At 55.9% G+C, this 12945-nt stretch overlaps 1 protein-coding gene across 1 annotated transcript; it reads right to left on the bottom strand.

The window, feature by feature from the left end:
• Positions 1 to 4777: 4777 nt before the first annotated feature.
• On the bottom strand, positions 4778 to 12134 carry SMO (smoothened, frizzled class receptor). Its single transcript, XM_030960916.1, has 13 exons — positions 11970 to 12134; positions 9706 to 9911; positions 8971 to 9180; positions 8438 to 8610; positions 8063 to 8282; positions 7854 to 7977; positions 7682 to 7774; positions 7378 to 7486; positions 7028 to 7213; positions 6912 to 6918; positions 6595 to 6736; positions 6376 to 6510; positions 4778 to 6187 (listed from the first exon to the last, which is right to left on the bottom strand). Exons 2-13 carry the CDS (start codon positions 9850 to 9852, stop codon positions 5685 to 5687), a joined length of 2049 nt encoding a protein of 682 aa, XP_030816776.1. The 5' UTR covers positions 9853 to 9911; positions 11970 to 12134; the 3' UTR covers positions 4778 to 5684.
• Positions 12135 to 12945: the final 811 nt, after the last annotated feature.

The following is a 12945-nucleotide window of genomic DNA, read 5'->3' on the forward strand; positions in this document are numbered from 1 at the left end:
GATTTCAGTTTTACCGCCTTTTCTAAATCCGGTTCTTTGGGAATGTGCCTCTCCTGGAGTGCAAACCCATCCTTTCACTATTGGTAGATATTGAGAGCAGCCCTGAGAGAAGAACTTGGAGCTGCTGGTGGGTGAGAGCTTAATTAACTCTCAATTCCCAAGCGCCAATTCCAATCCTCAAAGCCCGGGCGAGCTCGGTGTTTGGGGTGAGCTGGAGGAGAGGAGGGAGGGAGGCAATCCACAGAGACCTCCCCAAAAAACCAGGAGGGAGGGGAGAGGTGTGAAATACAAAGCTGGGTTTCGTGTCACGTACAAACAGCGACGTGGGTACTTGTGAGTGCGAAATGTGTGGGGACCAACAACGGGAGAGCTGTGAATTCTGATAATAACTGAGGAAAATAAAGCATGGAAAAAGCCTTTGAACCTATTTTTTGTTTGCCATCAACCCTGGTTGATTTAGGAGCATTGGAATTAAAGCGTTAAGCATGTTGCTTTTTTGCTGGTAGTTAATCCTTAAAGAGCTCTGCAACAACAACCTTTTGAAATATAATTTTAAAATATTGTATGCTTGAAACTCTAGCTTTGGAATATATATAAAGGAAATATGCTTATCTCATGCCTTAATAAAGCAGAGAAAAGCAACTTGAGAAAGGAAGATGAACATCACCTCAAGGATTGATGGTTTCAACCAAGGGAAGCTGGACATCACTGTTATTAGATTTATAGTCTCTGCAATTAAAAGGTGGGCCCACATCTGGCGAGCTGGACTGCACCAGATGGGATTCTCTTCCTTCTTTCAGACCCCCACCATCTGGGGATACTCCTTTTGGGGCACATCCTGAGAGAAACTAAATCACAATAGTGTATAGAATTGTGATGTAATAATTTGGAATAAATATTACTGATGAGGAAAAATTGGGAATAGAAACTGCTGGGAAAGCTGATGAGTACCCCCATAAATACCTGTAACCCTCAACTATGGGTGTGCAGCTGGAGGGAAAACTTCCCCGCTGTAGCCCAGCTGTATTGCTCAAACTTTACCATGTTAAATAATAAATTGATTGCTGCTTGAATATTGGCCTAGTCAAGCTTCTTGACTTATTCATAACAGACGGAGGCAGCGGAGAAGCTGAAGGAGGATTTCAGGGAGGAAAGAGGCGTGGGAGAGGGGCAGGAATTCCAGAGGGGATCGGAGCTGAAGGAGAAGCAGCGCATCCCTGTGAGCCCGCAGCGCGATGAGCACAATTCCCGAGATAAAGCTGATTCCTGCTGGACGGGATCTGAGCCCATCCCTGCCTCTCTCGGGAATCCCAAAACTCCGGCTGGGGGCTGATCCCGGCTCAGAACCACCCTTTGGAACGGCAACTCTTTGGGAGCCGCCGTGGGAGGGATGTGAGGCTGGAGCAAAATCCATCCCCCCATGGAGAGCAGGAAAGGTCGCAGCGGCTGCTGCGGCGCCGCGCTTCTGCTGAGGAGATGGTGCTGACCTGAGGTGGGGAAACCCTCTGGGATTCATCAGCTCGGATCGCACCAAAAACCCCACCAGGGTGTTCTGCAAACCCCTGGCATAATGAAAAATTCCGACCCTGGTCTTCCTCCGCTGAGGAGAGGAGCTTGTACGGACCTGGAGATGGATAAATCCTCCAAAATTTGTCATTTCCTGGTGCCACAGGTCCCAGAACAAAAACCCACCAGGTTTTTTTTGGCCAAGACAAAATCCTGACCCTGATCTTCCTCTGCTTAGGAGAGGAGCTTGTACCAACCTGGAAATAGAGAAACCCTCCAGAATTTGTCATTTTCTGATGCTACAGATCCCACAAAAAACCCCACCAGGTTGTTTTGCAAACCCCTGACTTAATGAAAAATCCCGACCCTGATCTTCCTCTGCTGAGGAGAGGAGCTTGTGCTGCCTTGGAAATACAGAAACCCTCCAGAATTTATCAATTCCCACTGCCACAGATCCCACCAAAACCCCACCAGGTTGTTTTGGCCAAGACAAAATCCTGACCCTGATCTTCTTCTACTAAAAGGAGCTTGTGCTGCCCTGGAGATGGAGAAATCCTCCAGAATTTATCATCACAGATCCCACAGAACAAACCCTTCCAGGGTGTTTGGGCCAAGGCAAAATCCTGACCCTGAGTCTCTCTGCTGAGGAGAGGAGCTTGTGCTGCCTTGGAAATAGAGAAACCTCCAAAATTTGTAATTTCCTGATGTCACTGATCCCACAAAAACCCCACCAGGTTTTTTTTTGGCCAAGGCAAAATCCTGACCCTGATCCTCCTCTGCTTAGGAGAGGAGCTTGTACCGACCTGGAAATAGAGAAATCCTCCAGAGTTTATCATTTCCTGATGTCACTGATCCTACCAAAACCCCACCAGGTTGTTTTGGCCAAGGCAAAACCCTGACCCTGATCCTCTTCTGCTAAGAGGAGCTTGTGCTGCCCTGGAGATGGAGAAATCCTTTAAAATTTATCATTTCCTGGTGCAACAGATCCCACAAAAAAACCCAGCAAGTTGTTTTGCAAACCCCTCACAAAAACAAAATCCCAACCCTGATCCTCCTCTGCTGAGGAGAGGAGCTTGTGCTGACCTGGAAATAGAGAAATCCTCTGGAATTTATCATCTCCGACCCCACAAAAAGATCCCAGGTTGTTTTGCATGCCCTTCACCAGGGCAAAATCCTGACCCTGAGCCCACCTGCTCAGCATGGGATCTTCCTCACCTTTTAAAGGATATTCCCAAAATCAGGAGACTGGCAGGGATGGTGTTTTCCTGCCCTGTGCTGCTGCCAGCACCCCCAAAACTCCTGGTGTTGAATGTCCATCAATCCCAGGGCTGATGCCTTGAGAACCTGAGCTAGGACAGAGGCTGGGCAGAGTTCCAGAATGAAGCAGGGATTTATGGAAAGGATCTCCTCCATGGATGCACCTTGGGCAGCACCAGAGCCCAGCCAGGGCTGCACCCAAGATGAACCAAAATGGCCCCAAAATGCACGAGCGCTCCCGGGGTCTCTCCCTGGGATCAGTTCTGCTCCATTTGCACCTTGCAGTTCATTGTCCCATTCCAGCTTTAGCCCCTGCAGTCCCACCCTGCTTGTTTTTCTCTCTGCAGCCCACGGGGTTTGTGCTCCTGGGCTGAGATTTGGGTCATTTGTCCTTGGTGCCCAGCTGGAGCAGGAATTGTTTTCTCTCCCTGCTCTGTGCACAGAGCTCACCATCCCTTAATGTGAAGCCCAGACCCACACACTAAAGCAGCACAGAGTGGGAAAAATAGAAAAGCCAAACCTGAGGCAGCAGGGAGAGCACAGAGAGGTTATCCCAGGGATCCAGGCCGTGCCTGGTGATTTATCTGGGAAAACAACGGGCACAGGAGAGGAGGGAGAGGCTCTTGGGGCGGGAGGCTCCAACAATCGGGGCTCTGTGAGAAGCAGGCAGCTCGGGGCTGCTCCTTCCCTCGCTCCTGACAGAGCCTGGGATGGCTTTGCCTGGAAGCCTGGGAGAAATCAGCCTTGGAAAAGCAAAATTCCTCTCCTTGAGAGCCGTGGCTGGGTGTAGATCCTCAGCAGAGTTTGGGTTTTCCCCCAAACAGAACGGAGGTAGAACAGGAGTAAAAACCTGCATTTTCCAGGTTGTTTTCTGCTCCAACTGAGATTCCATCCTTTTAATTCCACCAGATGGGTGGAAAATGCCAATTTCTCCCTGGGGATCAGTGGTTCAGCGAATCCACAGGGAATATTACCCAAATTTCCTGAATTTCCCTGTTTCTCCCCAGTGAAACCTTTGGGGGTGTTGGGAGATGTGTGACCCTCTGTGCTCCACTCTCCTGCACCTCCCATGGGAATGCTGGAGCTTTTCCCTAAGGATATTTCAGGGGAATTTGCTGGATTTTGGCAATCTGGGGGTGTTTTCTTCCTTCAAAATTTTCTCCCCCTGCACCAAATCAAGGTGGGGTTTTTGGGAGGGCATGTGACGTTGTCAGCACATCTCCTGCTGCTTCCAAAATTAAAATAATGTTTTTCTGTTTCAAAATGGCAAATAGTTTTGTTAGAACTGAGTTTTTAACTAAGAAAGCCACAAAATAAAACATATAAAAAGAAAAAGCCCAAAGAAAGGGAGATAAAGAGAAATATTTTGTTTCATCCAGGACAATCCAGCTTTGACTCTGGAGCACGGTCAGCCCCCAAAAAAAACAACAAACCCTGGAAAAATGCAATTTTCACTGACCAATTCCAGCTAAATTTCAGGGTCTGGTTTGCAGGATAACCAAACCCTGCAGCTGCAGGGCCCTCAAGCAAAATAAAAAAGGGATCTTTTCCAAAAGCAGCATTTTTCCCCCAAAAAAAGCACCAGCACCGTGGGAAACTTCAAATGCCTCAGTGGGACCCCACCCAGGAGCACCCCAAAATTTGGGGCTGCCCAGATTTTGGGGGTTTGGGGATATTTTAGTCCATGATGCCACCTGCTGGCAAAGGTCCCAGTTGTCCCCAAAACTGCCCAGTTGTCCCCAGAAATGTCCCCACAACCCCCAAGGGCATTTCCAGCCCCTCAGAGCTCCCTCCTGCAGGTGGAGCAGGGGGCTCAAAGCACTTTAAAGCAGTTTTTAATGTGCTTTAAAGCAGTTTAAATCATTTTTAAGGTGCTTTAAAGCAGTTTGAAACACTTTAAAGCAGTTTTTAAAGCAAGAGGGTTTTAGGAGAAAGGACAGGACAAGCTCCCCCCCGCCAAAAGTGTTTTCCCTCATGGATCCCTCCCCAAAAAGAGCCCAGAGCAGCCACTGGGATTGAAAATCTGTAAATTTAATACTGATACAGGAGGGTTTTTCCTTTACACAGCAAAAATGAACCCGTGGAGGTCACTGGGATAGCAACAAAAAAAAAAACAAAAGAAGCCAGGAGCCTACCAGGACTTAATAAAAATAGGGAAAATCCAAACACCAGCAGGGACTGGAGCCCTCCTGCCTCAGGGCTCCGCTGGGTTTGCTGTGACTTGATTTTTTTTTTTTTTTTATTCTAAAAAAATAATTAAAAAAAGCTTTGCTCTGGGGGTTGCTGACCCTGATTCACCTCGAGCACCCCGAGGTTTTTGGGGTTATTTTTGTGCTCAGGAGCACCCAGGTAGCCCAAGGTGCTCCCTGTCCCATCTCCCTGGTGCTGCCGCCCCACTAATCCTGATTTGGGTCTGGCTCAGCTCTCTGGGGAGCTGGAAGGCACTTTGGGGTCTCGGAAGGGATTGGGGTGAACCCAAAATAGGGGGGCACACCAGGGATGCTGCTGCTGCTGCTGCTGCCCGTGACTGGGCTCACCCCGAACAGAGGCATCATGATACAAACATTAAAAAAAAATCAGAAATTTTTAAAAAAATTGCTATTGGCACAAGTGGGGGTGAGCTCTACGTACCTCTAGCCGTGGGTGGGGCAGAGCTGCCCCAAATCTACCCTGATCTAGGCTGTCCCCAGGTGTCCCCCTGGTCCCTAAATCCCTGTGGGAGCTGGGGCTGGTCCCACTGCCAGCTCCTTTCTCCCGGTGACGCTGGAATCCCAAAACCTCTCCAGGCTGGGAAGTGCACGGAGACAAATCCTCCAAGGGGAGAAACGGGACGTGCTCAGGTGGGTGGAACATTCGGGATGGATCCCTGCGGCATCAGGTGGGTTCTGGTGCTCCCACGCCCTGCCCACATCCCTGTGGGGTCAGAAGTCCGAATCGGGCTCCAGCAGCTCCGCGTCCACCAGGTTGGTCCGGGAGTGGATGGGGGCCAGCCCTGCCCGGCAGCCCTGAGTCCTGGGCGCCCCAGGGCGGGCCAGGGGGCCGGGCTGGGGGGGCCACAGGGCGGCCCCGGGGTGGTGCCAGCCCTCGGGGTCGGCGGCGCCGCTCTCGGGGCAGAAGGGGTTGCTGATCACGTGCAGGACGTTGGCCCTGCGCCCGTCCCACGCGCCCCCGGGGAAGGTGGCATCGGGCTGGACAGCTGGCAGCACATCGGGGGCAAAGGCCACCAGGCAGGGCTGGGGGGGCAGGCGGGGCAGGCGAGGGACGGTGCTGGGGACGGCGGGGCGCCCCGGGCAGCGCTCGGGGTCTGGGGTCACCTCCTTCTTCTTCTTCTTCCTCCGCTTCTTCTTGCGGCCGCTGCGCTTCTGCAGCTCCGGGGACACGTCGGCCTCCACCACCCACAGGTTGGCCCTCTCCTCTGGTGGCACTGGGGGACACGGGGTGAGGTGGCTGTGAGTGGCCACGTCCTGCCTGTGCCCTCCACCACCCCCCGCCACCCACCTGATCCCACGGGGATCCATCCCAAATATTCCATCAACCTGACTACACCCGCCCTGCACACCCCCAGCCCGGCTCATCCCCCAGACACTCCCCACGAGGTCCCCAAGGACTTGCCAGGTGTCGCCACGGGTGTCACGGAGATGTCCTGGGGCAGGATGGCCCCTCTCCTGGCCACCATCTTGGTGACGTGCTGGGCCCACGCCGAGGACACGTCAGCCGATGGTTCATTGATGTTGAACGCCAATCCGGCTGCGGGGACAGGGGGATCTGGTCAAGGGGGGCTTTGGGGACCCCGGGGGGCTGCTGGGGACATCCCCTGCCCTGGGCACGTACCCACGGGGCCGTCGTGGGACACGGTGTGCATGCTGAAGGACAGCTCCTGGCCCGGGTCGCGCAGCAGCTCCTTGCGCTTGGAGAAGGCCTTGGCGATCATCTTGCTCTTCTTGATCCTCTTGGGCTGGTCATCGCTCTGCCCCTGTCAGCCTGGGGACACAGGGGCACACAGGGCACAGCTGTCACAGCTGGGCAACAGGGACCCTCCCCAGCTCCCCTCCTGCACATGGGGACACCACACTGGGGAATGGGTCCCTTGGGGTTGGACATGTCCCACAAACGCCACATGGAAGAGGCCACCCCCGTTCCTGAGCTGCTGTGAGCCTACAACCCATCAAGCTGAGGGACACACATCTGGGAATGTCCTCCAACATCCCATTGGATGGGGCAGGAAGGGCTCCAGGGAGCTGGGGTGACACCCTCGGGGTCTCACCTGCACCAGGTGCGCTTCCAGATGAGCAGGGTGGCCTTGGTCCAGACCCAGGTGCTCATGGAGACGCCGGTGCCGAACATGGCGAAGAGGTTGATCTTCTCCACCAGCAGGCTCGGCCGGTTCTTGATCTCGCAGTCCGGGATGGGCTTGTTGGTCTGCGTGGCGATGGTCACGTTGGCCTCACACCTGCGGTGACACACGGGGACGGTGGCCCTAAGGAGCAGGGACAGCCCACAGCCCCCCCCACAGCCCTGCAGGGTGGAGATGTGGTGGCACCGCTGGTGGGGGACACGGGGCTGTCCACTGCGGTGTCCCCGTGTCCCCATCACCCCTGTCCCTGTCCCACTCACAGGACGTATTCCCGGAAGCTGCGCTCCCACTCGGCCTGGTTGAAGAAGTCATAGAAGTGGCAGCCAAAGGTGATGAAGACAAAGCCAAAGGCCAAGAAGCCAAAAATGCCTGGAAGAGAAGAGGGACAAACTCCAGCCAAACTCCAGTGGCACCAAGACAAACACGCCGCACTGGGGCCATGCCACCACCACAGCTTTGTCCCCCTCTGCTGCCACCCCGAGAAGGGGCTGTGTGACTTCAGAGGACAAAATGTCCCCGTTCCCACCCCGATTCCCTGGGGAATGGGGCCGGTGAAGCCCTCACCCAGGCGCAGCATGGTCTCGTTGATCTTGCTGGCCGCCTTCTCGCTCAGCAGCCCGGGGTGGTTGCTCTTGATGGAGAAGAGTGTCATGACCCCTGCGGGGAGGACCAGGGGGTCAGGGTGTGGGGACAGCCACGGTGACCCCGTCCCTTCCAAGGGCAGAGCCACACCTACCCCGGATGAGGAAATAGCCCCCCACGATGAGCACGAGCCCGATGGGGGCCAGCACGAAGCCGGCTCGGTAGCGGTAGTTCTTGTAGCCCACGAAGCAGATGCCACTGACAGAGTCACCGTCCACCTGGCAGCAGGGACAGGGACAGGGGGGTCAGCTGGCTGCGGTGTCACCCTGAGACACCATCCCCTGATGGTGGTGACCCCGTTACCTGCGCCACGGCCAGGATGGCCACGGTGAGCACGAAGGGGATGGACCAGGTGATGAGGTGGAAGTAGGAGGTCTTGCCCAGCAGCGGCTGGTAGGTGGTGCCCAGGGCCTTGAAGGACGTGTGCCAGGCGTAGGTGAGCATGACAAACCAGATGACACCCGACATCAGCGAGTAGTACACGATGACGAAGATGATGACGCAGGACAGCGTCTCGTTGGAGCTGTGGAGAGGTGAGGCGAGAGCGTCATCCACCCCCGTGAGGGGACACGCAGGGGTCTCACCCTCTGTGCTCCCAGGAGGCCAGCGAACCCCGAGAGCCCTCCTTGGTGCTGGGGACAGCCCTGGTGGCGGGCTGGGGACAGAGGTGACACCTACGTGGGCTCGCCCAGCCGCATGGTGCCGTCGGCCCGGCACACGATCTCGTCGCGGGCGCCATCCATGAACTGTGCCAGCCAACCAATGCTGCCCACGAAGAAGCAGGCGTTGACGTAGAACAGGATGACGGCGGGGTAGCGGTTGGAGTTCCTCCAGTCAGCAACAAACGTGGCCTGGAGGGGTGGAGAAAGAGACAGCTCGGCACCCATCCCCTTCTGGGGACAGCTCGGTGCCCACCCCATTTTGGGGACAGCGCTCGGCGCCCATCCCCTTCTGGGGACAGCTTGGTGCCCATCCCACTTTGGGGACAGCTCGGCGCCCATCCCCTTCTGGGGACAGCTTGGCACCCATCCCCTTCTGGGGACAGCTCGGTGCCCATCCCATTTTGGGGACAGCTCGGCGCCCATCCCCTTCTGGGGACAGCTCGGTGCCCATCCCACTTTGGGGACAGCTCGGCGCCCATCCCCTTCTGGGGACAGCTCGGCACCCATCCCCTTCTGGTGACAGCTCCCCAGGAGGAGCGCGGGTCTCACCAGGGTGAAGAAGGTGCAGAAGATGGTGACGGAGCTGAAGGCGGCGATGTAGACGTGCATCTCGCGGTGCTCCTTCTCGGTGAACAGCGGGTTCTGGCACTGGATGCCGCAGCCCTCCACGTCCTCGTACCAGCTCTTGGGGTTGTCCGTCCTCACCAGCGGCGCCTCGCACTGCCCCGAGCTGTTGAACTTGATGTTCTGCACCTCGTTCTGCCAGAGGGGAAAGCAGGCTGTGAGGAGGAGGAGGAGACACCCCCGTGGCCAAGATGGACATCAGTCCCCTGTGGAGGGCAGGGGACAGCTGGGTTCCACAGAATCACCAGGGAATCATGGAATGGGTTGGGTGGGAAGGGACCTCAGAGCCCCTGCAGTGCCACCCCTGCCATGGCAGGGACACCTCCCACTGTCCCAGGTGCTCCAGCCCCAGTGCCCAGCCTGGCCTTGGGCACTGCCAGGGATGCAGGGGCAGCCCCAGCTGCTCTGGCAATCCCAGCCCAGCCAGGAATTCCTCATTGCCAAGATGCCATCCATGCCTGCCCTCTGGCACTGGGAGCCATTCCCTGGGTGCTGTCCCTGCAGGCCTTGGCCCCAGTCCCTCTGCAGCTCTCCTGGGGCCCCTGCAGGCCCTGCAATGTGCTGGAAGCTCTCCCTGGGTGCTTCCCTTCTCCAGGCTGACCAAGACCAGCCCTTCTCTCCTGCAGACAGTGACTTTCCCCCCACTCCCCCGTGCCGTACCGGGCAGCCCTCGGGGAAGCGATCCGTGGTGCACTTGAGGAAGTCGGGCCAGCCGCGCTCGCGCTCCACGATGGTGCAGGGTGCCCGGGTGGCCTGGCACAGGGTCTGGCTGGGCAGCTCCACCTGCCCATCCTCGCACTTGGGCATGTAGACAGCGCACAGCAGGGGCTGGATGACGTCCCAGCAGCGCGGGGCATTGCGCAGGCCTGCGGGGAGGGGACAGCACCGTCACCAACCCTGGCATGGCCACCTCCTGCTGTCCCCACAGCACCTACACAGGCTGGGACCCCTCTGAGGGGCTTTCCTGCTGTCCCCACAGCACCACACAGGGCTGGGACCCCTCTGTGGGACCCTCCTGCTGTCCCCACAGCACCCACACAGGGCTGGGACCCCTCTGTGGGGCCCTCCTGCTGTCCCCACAGCACCCACACAGGGCTGGGACCCCTCTGTGGGACCCTCCTGCTATCCCCACAGCACCCACACAGTGCTGGAGACCCCTCTGAGGGGCTCTCCTGCTGCCCCCACAGCACCCACACAGCACTGGGACCCCTCTGTGGGGCCACTGTGCCCATCACCAGGGCTGCCCCTCCACGCTGTACCCCATACTGCTCTTGTCCACACTGTGCCCACCCCCAGCCCCTGATAAACCATTTTCTGTAGTGCACCCATCCCCAGACACCCGCTGTACCCATCTCTGAGGCCACTCTATCCTGTTCCCCCTCTACACCACACCCTCCCTGCACCCCCATCTCCTGCTCCCCTCCACATTACACGATCTCCACTCCTGTGCTGTACAGTTTGCTGTACTGTGCCCATCCCCAGACACCCACAATGCTGCTCCACTCCGTGCTGTACCCATCTCCAGTCCCTTTTTCGTCAGTTTTCTACACTGTACCCATCTCCAGTCCCTTTTTCATCAGTTTTCTACACTGTACCCATCTCCAGTCCCTTTAAAATCAGTTTTCTATACTCTACCCATCTCCAGTCCCTTTAAAATCAGTATTTCTACACTGTACCCATCTCCAGTCCCTTTTTCACCAGATTTCTACACTGTACCCATCTCCAGTCCCTTTTTAACCAGTTTTCTATACTCTACCCATCTCCAGTCCCTTTTCAATCTGTTTTCTATACTGTACCCATCTCCAGGCCCCTTTTTAACCAGTTTTCTATATTGTACCCATCTCCAGTCCCTTTTCAATCTGTTTTCTATACTGTACCCATCTCCAGGCCCCTTTTTAACCAGTTTTCTATATTGTACCCATCTCCAGTCCCTTTTCAATCAGTTTTCTACACTGTACCCATCTCCAGTCCCTTTTTAACCAATTTTCTATACTGTACCCATCTCCTGTCCCTTTTAAACCGGTTTTCTAAACTCTACCCATCCCCAGCCCCCTGCTAGGCACTTTTCTATACTGTACCCATCCTCAAAGCCCCTCTATAAATTTTTTCTCTACCCATCCCCAGCTTCTTTGCTACACAGTTTTCTATACTGTACCCTCCATCCCCAGCCCCTAATTATTTTTTTTTTCTATACTGTACCCATCCTCATCCCCTCCTCTACACAGTTTTCTAGACTGTACTCATTCCCAGGCCCCCTGGATGCAGTTTTCTACACTGTACCCCTGCTATAAAGCTTTTTCTATACTACTTTACCCATCCCCAGCCCCCTGCTAGGCACTTTTCTATACTGTACCCATCTCCAAACCCCCTCTACAAAGTTTTCTATGCTGTACCCATCCCCAGCCCTTTGCTATAAAGTTTTCTATACTTTACCCATCCCCAGCCCCCTTTTATGAAGTTTTCTACACTGTACCCATCTCCAAACCCCTTAAAAATTCTATACTGTACTCATCCCCAGCCCCCCTCTACAAAGTTTTCTATACTGTACCCATCCCCAAACACCCTCTACAAAGTTTTCTATACTGTACCCATCCCCAAACACCCTCTACAAAGTTTTCTATACTCTACCCATCCCCAGCCCCCCTGCTAGGCACTTTTCTATACTCTACCCATCCCCAAACACCCTCTACAAAGTTTTCTATACTGTACCCATCCCCAAACACCCTCTACAAAGTTTTCTATACTTTACCCATCCCCAAGGCCCCTCTATAAAGTTTTCCATACTCTACCCATCCCCAGCCCCCCCACACTACACCCAAACCCCCCTCCGAGCTCTCCCCGCCTTCCCCGCTCCCCATCCCCCTCCAGCCCCATCCCGGGCCTCTCCCGCACTCTCCCCGCTCCCGGCGCCGTCCCGTCCGTACCGGACCAGAGCAGCAGCTTCCCGTGCGCCTCCTCCTGCGAGGCGGAGTCGGTGGCCAGCAGCGTGGAGGTGGCGGCGTAGGGCAGCGCGGAGCCCAGGCAGGCGCCGAAGCGGAGCCGCTCGCAGGGCGCGGGGCGGCGGCAGCGCGGGGGCCCGGCCGAGGCGTTGGGGGGCGGCGGGGCAGCGCCCGCCCAGGGCCAGCGCCAGGGCCAGCGCCAGCGCCCAGCGCCGCCCGCCGCGGCCCGGCCACATCGCGGCGGTGCTCGGCGGGCTTAGGGCGGCTCGCAGCGGGGCGAGGGGCCCGCCATGGCCCCGCCGCCTTTGTTGGGCTCGCCGGGAGCGAGCGGAGCGGCCCCGCTGCCGCAGCTGCTCCTCCTCCTCCGCCGCCGCCGCCGCCCGCGGCCCGGCCCGGCCCGCGCCCCCCGCCGGGGCGGGCTGAGGGAGGGACCGCGGGGGAAGCGCCGCGGAGGGTAAGAGACGCGATTTGTGAGGGGAAAAGTCGCTGAAAAGTGAGGGGAAAGTCTTTTTCTGGGGAGGAAAGAGTCCCCTTCTGTGAGGAAAAAGTTCCTCTCGTGAGGAAGGAGTCACTTTTGGTCAGGAGAAGTTTCCTTTTTCTGAAGAAAAGTTCCCTTTTTCTGAGGGAAAGCTCCTTTTTGTGAGGAAAAGTTCGTTTTTATGAGGAAAAGTTCCTTTTTATGAGGAAAAAGTCGCTAAAAAGTGAGGGGAAATGATTTTTTGGGGGGGGAGGAAAGAGTTTCTTGTGAGGAAAAAGTTCCTCTCGTGACGAAAGAGTCACTTTTGGTCAGGAAAAGTTCCTTTTTGTGAGGAAAAGTTCCTTTTTATGAGGAAAAGTTCCTTTTCTGTGAGGACAGGTTCCTTTTTATGAGGAAAAGTTCCTTTTATGAGGAAAAAGTCGCTAAAAAGTGAGGGGAAAGGTTTTTTGGGAGGAAAATGTCCCCCTCACAAAAGGCCTTTGT

This window comes from Camarhynchus parvulus, chromosome 1A (genome assembly GCF_901933205.1).
Source record: "Camarhynchus parvulus chromosome 1A, STF_HiC, whole genome shotgun sequence".
Lineage (NCBI taxonomy): Eukaryota > Metazoa > Chordata > Aves > Passeriformes > Thraupidae > Camarhynchus > Camarhynchus parvulus.